Source organism: Salmo trutta, chromosome 31 (genome assembly GCF_901001165.1).
Source record: "Salmo trutta chromosome 31, fSalTru1.1, whole genome shotgun sequence".
Taxonomy (NCBI): domain Eukaryota; kingdom Metazoa; phylum Chordata; class Actinopteri; order Salmoniformes; family Salmonidae; genus Salmo; species Salmo trutta.
In genome coordinates this window covers 37,303,039-37,315,124 of record NC_042987.1, presented here as the reverse complement: position 1 = coordinate 37,315,124, position 12,086 = coordinate 37,303,039, and the positions used below count along the sequence as shown (strand labels likewise).

General features: G+C 43.8%; 1 protein-coding gene across 4 annotated transcripts; it reads left to right on the top strand.

Moving 5' to 3' along the window:
• Nucleotides 1-1,245: 1,245 nt before the first annotated feature.
• Nucleotides 1,246-11,731, top strand: LOC115170149 (zinc finger protein 16). Of its 4 annotated transcripts, none has more exons than XM_029726486.1 (8): nt 1,246-1,356; nt 4,665-4,867; nt 4,993-5,097; nt 5,183-5,278; nt 5,966-6,076; nt 7,484-7,607; nt 8,398-10,115; nt 10,293-11,731. In XM_029726486.1, exons 1-8 carry the CDS (start codon nt 1,335-1,337, stop codon nt 11,169-11,171), a joined length of 3,258 nt encoding a protein of 1,085 aa, XP_029582346.1. In that variant the 5' UTR covers nt 1,246-1,334; the 3' UTR covers nt 11,172-11,731. The 4 variants fall into 4 exon arrangements, with proteins under 4 accessions (XP_029582346.1, XP_029582343.1, XP_029582342.1 ...); XM_029726483.1 differs by having other exon boundaries at nt 1,247-1,356; nt 8,398-10,250; XM_029726484.1 differs by lacking the exon at nt 1,246-1,356 and adding exons at nt 2,666-2,785; nt 3,055-3,437 and having other exon boundaries at nt 8,398-11,731.
• The last annotated feature ends 355 nt before the right edge of the window (nt 11,732-12,086 follow it).

Genomic DNA, 12,086 nt, shown 5'->3' with positions numbered 1-12,086 from the left:
GTTTGTAAATGATGTCTGAGTGTTTTATTCTGTAAATCTGGTTTGCTTCATATAAGGAAACTTAAGTATATTTTAGCATTTAAAATCAAAATACTTTTGGACTTTTACTCAAGTAGTATTTTACTGGGTGACTCACTTTTACTCAAGTAGTATTTTACTGGGTGACTCACTTTTACTCAAGTATGACAATGTAGTATTTTTCCACTACTGGAAAATGTTGGGTTTTTGCTTGTTTTTTTTTTTTTGCATGTTGCTTGTCAGCATTGTACAGCAACACATTGTCAATATCCTTTACAAACTGCAAATGTAAGACTACACGATTGAAATAAGCACAAAATAAGTAGTCCATATGCATTTTGAATGTAAACAAATAGATTTTTTCACCCCTCCATTTTGTTATAAGAGAAGCATAGAGCTGGGTTTACCTCTAGATATGTCAGAAAGCTTATGCCTGTTGGTATTGCTGTTAAGATATGACTTGCAAAGGATGTAAGATGCTATATGGTTCATGTTGCCAGCAGCATACCATCCCACTGCTGGCTTTCCTCTGAGGTTAAGCAGTGTTGGTCCCTGGATGGGAGACCAGATGCTGCTGGAAGTGGTGTTGGAGGGCCAGTAGGAGGCACTCTTTCCTCTGGTCTAAAAATAATATCCCAGGGCAGTGTTTGGGGACATTGCCCTTTGTAAGGTGCCATCTGTTGGATGGGATGTTAAATGGGTATCCTGACTCTCTGTGGTCACTAAAGATCCCCTGGCACTTATTGTAGGGGTGTTAACCCTGGTGTCCTGGCTAAATTCCCAAATCTGGCCCTCATACCATCATGGCCACCGAATCATCCCCAGGTTCCAATTCTCATTCCTCTCCCCTGTAACTATTCCCCAGGTTGATGCTGTAAATGAGAATGTGTCCTCAGTCAATTTACCTCTTAAAATAAGGGTTAAAAATAAATATGGTGTTTCACAATGATAATGTGTTACTATCCAGTAATGAATGTCCACTTTGCCCCATACATGTTACACACAACATAGAATAATTAACTGTTGGGAAAGCCACAAAATGTCAACCTTTTTTCCCCAAACATGAATCACTGTATATTTGTTCAGTAAATGTGTGGTAAATCTCTTCCCAGGAGGGCCCAATGTTCTGAATAAAAAGTACAGTAGGTGGCAGTGCAATGTTGGTTACGACGTTTCAGCCAATGAATGAACAGAGACCAGTGTTTACGACCTTTTTACGACAAAGGTTCTTTATTTCCCGTGTTTACGTCCAAATCCTGTTTAATGCCAGAGATGCCCAACGCTGTTTAGTTGCAAATGCAAAAAAACGGCATCGGATGGAAGCTTTGACGAGAGACGGTTAGTAATGTTACTCTCATAGAAACTCATTCCTTGTCGAGGCCTAGCATACATTTGGTGTATAATGTTGTCTGAAAACGTTATTTATACGCTCCGTTGTTTACATTTTGGTGGCACGTTCTTTGAGGGTTTGAAGTGTAAAGCAATTTTGAAGTTCAGTTTGCATAATCTCACGAGTCTGATATTTAGAGGCATTTAAGTCACATTTCCACCAACCAGCTGTAAGTTATCTGTTCATATAGTAGAAATCAGAGAGAAATACTTGACCTGGAGGTGAATGAAACGCACACCTGTTTAGGCGAGGTGCTGGCTAGCGGAATATAACGCTTGAAAAATAAAAACAGAGCCGCACACTCTAGGAGCTCAGATATAATAATTTAATAACCAACGTTTGGATAGACAAGCTGTCTTCCTCAGGGTATAATGACAAACACTGCGGGTCACTCGTTTATATAGTGTCAAAGGACACACAGGTGTCTGTAATCATGGCCCGGTGTGGCTTGATATCATTGGTTGCTTTACAGATATAAAGAGAACATGTAAAAAACATAAATGGATATACGATCATAGATACAATTTGGCTACATGAGCCTGCAAACATTTACAATGACTAGTAAAATCATAAGAATGGTGCTACGATGCTCTGAGATTCGTACTTTTAATTTGCGCTTCGTTTTACCCACATCATTTTTACCACAAGGACAAGTTAAAAGATAAATAACTGCCTTAGTGGAGTACTTGATAACAACATTGTTTGGGATCTGTTTCCCTGTTTGGGGGTGTTTGAAGGATCTACATTTGTAAGTGCCATTGCATTGAGCGCATCCATTACACTTGTAGTGTCCATCCGGAAGAGGCGCAAATAGATGTTGTGTAGGTGTATTTTGGGGTGGTAAATCAGAGTTTTTATCAATTGATCTCTGAGATGTCTGCACCGCGGGAATACGACCAAGGGAGGGTCAGAAAACACATTACGATACTGTCATCGGATCTTATAATTTTTCCTTGGACTACTCATAAGATACCTGCCAAGAAAGGGTTATCAAAGAACAGGCCTATAGGAAGGTCTCTGTTATCCAGCTAACTGAATGTGTCTGCTGTAGGTCTCCCTCTCCCCCTATCATCTCTGTTATCCAGCTAACTGAATGTGTCTGCTGTAGGTCTCCCTCTACCCCTATCATCTCTGTTATCCAGCTAACTGAATGTGTCTGCTGTAGGTGCCCCTATCATCTCTATTATCCAGCTAACTGAATGTGTCTGCTGTAGGTGCCCCTATTATCTCTATTATCCAGCTAACTGAATGTGTCTGCTGTAGGTCTCCCTCTTCCCCTATCATCTCTGTTATCCAGCTAACTGAATGTGTCTGCTGTAGGTCTCCCTCTACCCCTATCATCTCTGTTATCCAGCTAAGTGAATGTGTCTGCTGTAGGTGCCCCTATCATCTCTATTATCCAGCTAACTGAATGTGTCTGCTGTAGGTCTCCCTCTATCCCTATCATCTCTGTTATCCAGCTAACTGAATGTGTCTGCTGTAGGTCTCCCTATCATCTCTGTTATCCAGCTAACTGAATGTGTCTGCTGTAGGTCTCCCTCTACCCCTATCATCTCTGTTATCCAGCTAACTGAATGTGTCTGCTGTAGGTCTCCCTCTACCCCTATCATCTCTGTTATCCAGCTAAGTGAATGTGTCTGCTGTAGGTCACCCTCTACCCCTATCATCTCTGTTATCCAGCTAACTGAATGTGTCTGCTGTAGGTCTCCCTCTACCCCTATCATCTCTGTTATCCAGCTAAGTGAATGTGTCTGCTGTAGGTCACCCTCTACCCCTATCATCTCTGTTATCCAGCTAACTGAATGTGTCTGCTGTAGGTCTCACTCTCCCCCTATCATCTCTGTTATCCAGCTAACTGAATGTGTCTGCTGTAGGTCTCCCTATCATCTCTGTTATCCAGCTAACTGAATGTGTCTGCTGTAGGTCTCCCTATCATCTCTGTTATCCAGCTAACTGAATGTGTCTGCTGTAGGTCTCACTCTCCCCCTATCATCTCTGTTATCCAGCTAACTGAATGTGTCTGCTGTAGGTCTCCCTATCATCTCTGTTATCCAGCTAACTGAATGTGTCTGCTGTAGGTCTCCCTCTCCCCTATCATCTCTGTTATCCAGCTAACTGAATGTGTCTGCTGTAGGTCCCCCTATCATCTCTGTTATCCAGCTAACTGAATGGGTCTGCTGTAGGTCTCCCTCTACCCCTATCATCTCTGTTATCCAGCTAACTGAATGTGTCTGCTGTAGGTCTCCCTCTCCCCTATCATCTCTGTTATCCAGCTAACTGAATGTGTCTGCTGTAGGTCTCCCTATCATCTCTGTTATCCAGCTAACTGAATGTGTCTGCTGTAGGTCTCCCTCTACCCCTATCATCTCTGTTATCCAGCTAACTGAATGTGTCTGCTGTAGGTCTCCCTATCATCTCTGTTATCCAGCTAACTGAATGTGTCTGCTGTAGGTCTCCCTCTCCCCTATCATCTCTGTTATCCAGCTAACTGAATGTGTCTGCTGTAGGTCTCCCTATCATCTCTGTTATCCAGCTAACTGAATGTGTCTGCTGTAGGTCTCCCTATCATCTCTGTTATCCAGCTAACTGAATGTGTCTGCTGTAGGTGCCCCTATCATCTCTGTTATCCAGCTAACTGAATGTGTCTGCTGTAGGTCTCCCTCTACCCCTATCATCTCTGTTATCCAGCTAACTGAATGTGTCTGCTGTAGGTCTCCCTCTCCCCCTATCATCTCTGTTATCCAGCTAACTGAATGTGTCTGCTGTAGGTCTCCCTCTTCCCCTATCATCTCTGTTATCCAGCTAACTGAATGTGTCTGCTGTAGGTCTCCCTCTCCCCCTATCATCTCTGTTATCCAGCTAACTGAATGTGTCTGCTGTAGGTCTCCCTCTACCCCTATCATCTCTGTTATCCAGCTAACTGAATGTGTCTGCTGTAGGTCTCCCTCTACCCCTATCATCTCTGTTATCCAGCTAACTGAATGTGTCTGCTGTAGGTCTCCCTATCATCTCTGTTATCCAGCTAACTGAATGTGTCTGCTGTAGGTCTCCCTCTACCCCTATCATCTCTGTTATCCAGCTAACTGAATGTGTCTGCTGTAGGTCTCCCTATCATCTCTGTTATCCAGCTAACTGAATGTGTCTGCTGTAGGTCTCCCTCTCCCCTATCATCTCTGTTATCCAGCTAACTGAATGTGTCTGCTGTAGGTCTCCCTATCATCTCTGTTATCCAGCTAACTGAATGTGTCTGCTGTAGGTCTCCCTCTCCCCCTATCATCTCTGCGTCTGTTAGTTCCTCCACTGCGGCTGGTGTCTGCAGCTCTATGGCAAGTTGTTCAGCAGAGAGACGTAATGGACTACGGGTTGGTGGAGGAGTTTGTCACCACTGTGTTGGAGATAGTTCCTGATATGATGAGTTACAGGGAGAGAGTCCAACTCATCATGGGGCTGCGAGCACAGGTGAGAGATGGTGCTGATGGCTGGAGACGAGGGAGCCTCCAGAGTTCCTCAACTCTCATCTCCTGATGTCAGTGCTCTGTTTTGTTTTGTTGGCCTACCCACCAGTCTAACTTTTACTTCATCAGCTGGTTCTGGAGTTGTGTCGCTCTGATCACCTAGCCAACCCTGAGACCATCCAGCCACACCTGAACAGGATGAAGACCTGTATCATCACTCATAGGGACAAGGAGGTTAGTACTACCCAGTAACAGATCAAGACTTGTAACGCTGCTACTTAGTTGAATTTATTGACTGAGCTGTCCATACTTGCTGTAGATTTCTGATCCTGAGATGGAGGCATCAGAATTAACTTTCCGGAAGCTGATTCAAACTCTGCTGGAAGACCCAGTTGAGAAACAACACTTCTTTCAGGTCAGTGTTGTAACTTAGGAGCTGCTGATGATTTTAGATTTGATTTGATTAGGATCTCATTTAGTCCTCATTTGCACTAATCTTCCAAGAGTCCTTGATGATGATGACTCCAAGAGTGAATGCTTTTACAAGGAAGTGAAACTTAGATTTTTAAAAAGTACTGACTATTGGGCCTCCCCAGTGGCGCAGTGGTCTAAGGATTTGTGGCGCAGTGGTCTAAGGCCTCCCGAGTGGCGCAGTGGTCTAAGGCTTTGCCACTAGAGTTTCTGGGTTCGAGTCCAGGCTCTGTTGCAGCCAGATGCGACCCGGGAGACCCATGGGGCAGCGCACAATTTGGCCCAGCGTCGTCCGGTTTAGGGGAGGGTTTGGCCTGGCAGGGTTGACCTTGTCCCACTCCTGTGGCGGGCCGAGTGCAGCGCACATTGACACGGTCGCCAGGTGCATGGTGTTTCCTCCGACACATTGGTGCGGCTGGCTTCCGGGTTAAGTGGGCATTGTGTCAAGAAGCAGTGCGGCTTGGTTGGGTTTTGTTTCGGGTGACGCACGGCTCACAACCTTCGCCTCTCCCGAGTCCGTACAGGAGTTGCAGCGATGGGACAAGACTGTAACAACTAATTGGATACCACAAAATTGGGTAGAAAAAAGGGTAAAAGCTTAAAAAAGAAAAAAAACTTGTTTGTTTCATAGAGTGTGTTTCCAGAGGAATTTGGCCCCAAGTATGACTCAGCACTGCAGACTCTGGTGTGGGAGTTCCTCTCCAGGCTGGAGAAGCTGCTTCCAGCACCAACCCTTCAACAGGTACCATGCTAACATCTTATTACCTTCATCAGGGACCATGCTAACATCTTATTTACCTTCATCAGGGACCATGCTAACATCTTATTACCTTCAACAGGGACCATGCTAACATGTTATGACCTTCATCAGGGACCATGCTAACATCTTATGACCTTCATCAGGGTCCATGCTAACATCTTATGCCCTTCATCAGGGACAATGCTAACATCTTATGACCTTCATCAGAGTCCATGCTAACATCTTAACATATTACCTTCAACAGGGACCATGTTAACATCTTATTTACCTTCATCCGGGACCATGTTAACATCTTATTACCTTCATCAGGGACCATGCTAACATCTTATGACCTTCATCAGGGACCATGCTAACATCTTATGACCTTCATCAGGGACCATGCTAACATCTTATGACCTTCATCAGGGACCATGCTAACATCTTATGACCTTCATCAGGGTCCATGCTAACATCTTATGACCTTCATCAGGGACCATGCTAACATCTTATGACCTTCATCAGGGACCATGCTAACATCTTATTTACCTTCATCAGGGACCATGCTAACATCTTATGACCTTCATCAGGGTCCATGCTAACATCTTATGACCTTCATCAGGGTCCATGCTAACATCTTAACATATTACCTTCAACAGGGACCATGCTAACATCTTATGAACTTCATCAGGGACCATGCTAACATCTTATGAACTTCATCAGGGACCATGCTAACATCTTATGACCTTCATCAGGGACCATGCTAACATCTTATTACCTTCATCAGGGACCATGCTAACATCTTATGACCTTCATCAGGGACCATGCTAACATCTTATGACCTTCATCAGGGACCATGCTAACATCTTATTACCTTCATCAGGGACCATGCTAACATCTTATGACCTTCATCAGGGACCATGCTAACATCTTATTACCTTCATCAGGGACCATGCTAACATCTTATGACCTTCATCAGGGTCCATGCTAACATCTTATGACCTTCATCAGGGACCATGCTAACATCTTATTACCTTCATCAGGGACCATGCTAACATCTTATGACCTTCATCAGGGACCATGCTAACATCTTATGACCTTCAACAGGGACCATGCTAACATCTTATGACCTTCAACAGGGACCATGCTAACATCTTATGACTTTCATCAGGGACCATGCTAACATCTTATTACCTATGCTGATATACTGTCATAACAGTTGTTTTTAAAATTCACTGCACAGATATTTGTCCTTAAATGACAAATGCCCTTTAAGTGAATAACTAGATGGTTATAACAGAGTGAAAATATGCACAAAGACACATATCTTAAAAGCTACCACATGTTTTTATGTTATAATCTAAAATGGGATACATTGGTCTTTTTAAAAGCCATCCTCTCTCTTCCCATTAGACTGCATCTTGGTTCCTACCTGACCCCTCTGTCCTGGAGGAGTGTGTGCAGTGTGTATCCCACCCTCAGCCTTTGAAGACCCTTCTCCAGCACCACAACACATGTGGACATGTAGACACCAATGGTAGGAGAAATAGGCTTCGGACAGGAGATAATGTTATTTGATTGAAACTTTTTCTGGACCCCTCTTCCCAACAGCTCAAAGTCCCGAAGCTTCTGCACATGTGGGGGATTCTTTACTTTACGCACAGTCTCTGCTCAAACTAGTAGAAAACCTCCCTTCACTTTGGACAGGAATTAATGTTATCAGATGGCCCTGTAACATTTTAACGTTTGGCTTTAATGTTTTAATATAGACTTTTTCTTCTTCTATTGTCTTCTGCTCTACTAGTAGAAAACCTCCCTTCACATTTCTGACTGTCAGACGTGAATGACAATTCTTAAAGTTTTACCAGTGGAACGTCCGTGCAGCATCTCTGCATACCAACCATTTCATCTCAGAGTTCATGGAGATATGCATTTAGATCTTCTTGAGTTGTACAGTGTTGTTTTGAATTAAGTAGCCTACAGTGTTGTGTTGAATTAAGTAGCCTACAGTGTTGTTTTGAATGATGTAGCCTACAGTGAGCATTATACTATGCTATTATATTTGGTTGTGTTATGTAGAATACTATTCAGACTTTGATCTAACTTGAATAAACATGCACCATTCACCAGAGCATCCTGTTCTCTAGGAGTAGAGGAGAGACAGCGAAGACTAGAGAATCCCGCACATGCAATCTTCTGGACCTTTAGCCGTCGGGAGGAGGGGTCTAGAAAAGTCGGATCTGCAGCCACTCCATATGAGGATATAACATGTTAGCCTTTGATGTTTATTTTTTATATATTGACTTTTCTTGTCATCCTGTCCTCAGGTCTGTTTTCTGGCGACAATCAAATCCCAATCAAAGTTGACCCAGACGTCCAATCAGAACCTGTGCAGCAATGTATGAGACCTGTCTCATCTGACAATGAATCAGAGATGACCCCTTTGTTAGAACTGGGGATTGATTCAGACCAAACTGTAAATAAAGAGGTGGAGTCTATGCACAAAGAGGTGGAGCCTATGCACAAAGAGGTGGAGTCTGCTTCTTCAGAGGCAGGGCATATATACAATGAAACTACAGAGAAAAACATTAAATACAACACACCAGGTAAAGAGCTAGCAAAAGAGATGGAAAATAATACATATTTTCACCACCTTAACACTGACAGTGGGCTGAAAATCCAAGGAAACGCACACAGCAGCCAACAGGAAGTGCAGGATATTTCTAGTTTGTCTACTTCCTGTCGGCTCCATCAGCCAACAGTGCTGTTGCACAGACTTGATATTGCTGATATGCTTTTATCTGTGTCCGAGGTCTCTGCAACACCGCGGAGAGAGAGGCTTCAGATTGACAAAGTGGGACAGAGAAGAGGACAGGTCATATCACAAAAGAGTGAGAGTAACATCAATGAAGTGCCTGATGGTCAACCTCAGTATTCTCTGGACCCTGACCCATCCCCTACCTCAGGGCAGCCTAAAAGAAGCAAGCGTGTCAAAATATGCTCCTTGTGTAGAAAGACTTTCAGCGAAGCAAAGGATTTGACGGCACACATGAGATCTCACAATGAGCAGAGCCCTTCCAAGTGCACCCAGTGTGGACAAGACTTTGAACACCATGAGGACTTACAGAAACATCAGCAGAATGTGTGTGAGGAGGCAGCTCAACCAGAAGAGGACAACATATCTACGCCATCCATGGAGGATCAGACGGAGCTAGCGTGCACGGAGCTATCAGAGTCGGCCAAAGCCAGGACATGCCGTGTGTGTCATAAAACTGTCTATAGTAGAAATTATTTGAGAAAGCACCTTAAATCCCAACATGGTCAACTCCTGAAGATACACAAGAAACACAAAACGTTTTTCTGTTGCTCTTTGTGTAATAAGTCCTTTGATCTTTCTGAGCCAAACAAGTGTGAGGTGAACCAACAGCAATTCCCCAGGAAGGCACACCCAGAGGCCAACACACTTATAGCTGCAGTGATACCGCAGCCCTCAAGCACTACATCCCAGAACCCAACAACCTCCAATGCTCTGCCCATTCAGGTACAGTTTTACAAGGACTACAGAACATGTCTTTTGTGCAATGAAACTTTCGATACTGCAGAGACCATGAGAAAGCACCTAAGATTTCAACACAATATACTGTCTTACTTGTGCCATGATTGTGGGGAAAGTTTCTCAAGCAAATTAGATCTTCAGAAACACTCAAAGAATTGTTTGAGTATTCCAGATTCAAGAAAATGTCATGAGTGCAGGAAAATTACTTCTCAAACAACGCAGCTGCAAGCAAACATTTGTCAGGAGATGAACCAAAGACAACAGCAACTACCTGCAGGGGGAAATGAGATGGAGATCCCTCAGTCTTGCAACACAGACATTAACTACTTAAATGACTTGCAGCAATGCCAGCCAAAGGAGTATGAGGAGATTCACTTTCAGAGAGGACAGCAAGACTGGAGTGAGGAGGTTGATCCAATCCGGCATCCAGCGGAGGTTGATCCAAACCAGCATCCAGAGGAGGTTGATCCAAACCAGCATCCAGCGGAGGTTGATCCAAACCAGCATCCAGCGGAGGTTGATCCAAACCAGCATCCAGCGGAGGTTGATCCAAACCAGCATCCAGCGGAGGTTGATCCAAACCAGCATCCAGCGGAGGTTGATCCAAACCAGCATCCAGCGGAGGTTGATCCAAACCAGCATCCAGCGGAGGTTGATCCAGAGGAGGTTGATCCAGCGGACAGAAGCAGTTCTCTGGTTCCAAGGGATAATGGGACAGAGATTCCCCAGAGCCACAGCACTTCACCCCAGAACCCAACAACCTCTGATGCTCCCCCCACTCAGACGCAGCCACCTGGCATCTCCACCCCCCCAGCCTCTCTAATGTCTAGAACATGCCCTTTGTGCTCAAAATGTTTTGCTTATAAAAAGACCATGATGCAGCATCTGAGACGTCACTCACAGGGTCAGGGACCCTTCTTGTGCACCATATGTTCAAAGAGCTTTGGTACCGCCAGCGATTTGAAGAGACATCAGGGAATTAAGAGCGGTTGTGGGCCAAATCATCGTAATCTCGCCGTACCTGAGAATGTTCCCACAGAACAAAAAGCTGTCTTCTCCTGCCCCCATTGTCAGGGACAGTACACGAGTGAAAATAAAATGAAAGCACACATGGTATGTCACACAGGAGATGGGTTCACCTGTAGGTTTTGTGGCAAGATATTTGCTGAAGATAAGAAATTACGCAATCATATTCGTTCTCATATTGACAGACGACATCTATGTGACACATGTGGTAAAGATTTTACATCTCTGTCTAACTTGGAAAAACACACACTTGTACACACCGGAGAACAGCCGTACATTTGCACAGACTGTGGCAAAAGTTTTAGTCTGAAGGGTAACCTGAAAGTCCATCAACAGAGTCATACAGGAGAGCGGCCATTTGCCTGCACAATGTGTAAAATACGCTGTTTCACTCAGACTCATCTAAAACGACATATGTTGAGGCACACAGGAGAGAAGCCTCATAAGTGTTTGGCTTGTGGGAAGACATTTCAACGGAAAAACACATTGAGGAAACATCAGCGAGATTCGTGTTCTTAGTTCTTGGTTTTTACACACTTCTGAGATGCACTCGGACTTTTTATCGCTCAACATTGATAACATTAATGGCTTGCAATTGGTTGTAGGTTCTAGTCAACCGACAAGTTGGCATCCATCTTTTGCTACTCTCCCTTTTTGCATATTTGTAACATCTAGCAGTTTTGTGTGTGTCTAATATATATTATTTAATTTTTTTTCTGTTTTGTGTCAAATGTTGCATTTTGTTTTCTGTCAGCATTGTACAGCAACCCATTGACAATATGTAAGTCTACAAGAGAGATTGAAATAAGCACAACAGAGGTAGACCCGTATGCATTTTGAATTTAAACAAGTATAAATTGTCACCCCTCCAATGCTCATGTGCTGTGACCTTTTTTACTATAATGTGTTGATTTCTTCAGTCTTTATGCGATGTGACCTGCACAGAACACAGGAAGTATAATCACTGAGTTATCAGTGAATTATTCTAATTTTTGTGTCGATTTAGTCCTGTAAGGGATGGGTTGCCAACTGACAATTTGACACAAAAATAAATTGAATTCAAAGGGAATAAGCAGTCACCACAATCTGTTAGCCTTTTTTCCCCACACAACTCTACCCAGGAGGGTGCAATGTTTTAAACATTTCAGATGGAAATGTGACCGTCCATGATCCATCCATTCCCAGTCTGCCCTGTCCTTTCTTTGTGCGCGCTACTGTTACAGTACAGTAGGTGGTAGTGCAACGTTGGTTACAACGTTAAAGCCAAGTAATGAACACAGACCAGTGTTTACAAACTTCTTACAAACAAAGGTTCTTTATTTCCTGTGTATACATCCACCTGGTCCGTGCTATCCGGGATCCTTGGGACGACTCTACCCCCCCCCCCCATTGAAGTAGACATTTGTAAAATGGTAAGGGTTAAGGTTTTGTGTT

Excerpts from the sequence above, each read along its gene's own strand:
- LOC115170149 (XM_029726482.1), top strand. The coding sequence starts at position 1,335 with ATGGAAGCTTTGACGAGAGACG. Across the intron at positions 1,357-4,664 it reads GGAAGCTTTGACGAGAGACG|GTCTCCCTCTCCCCCTATCA; the intron begins GTTAGTAATGTT and ends TGTCTGCTGTAG. Across the intron at positions 5,098-5,182 it reads TCACTCATAGGGACAAGGAG|ATTTCTGATCCTGAGATGGA; the intron begins GTTAGTACTACC and ends TACTTGCTGTAG.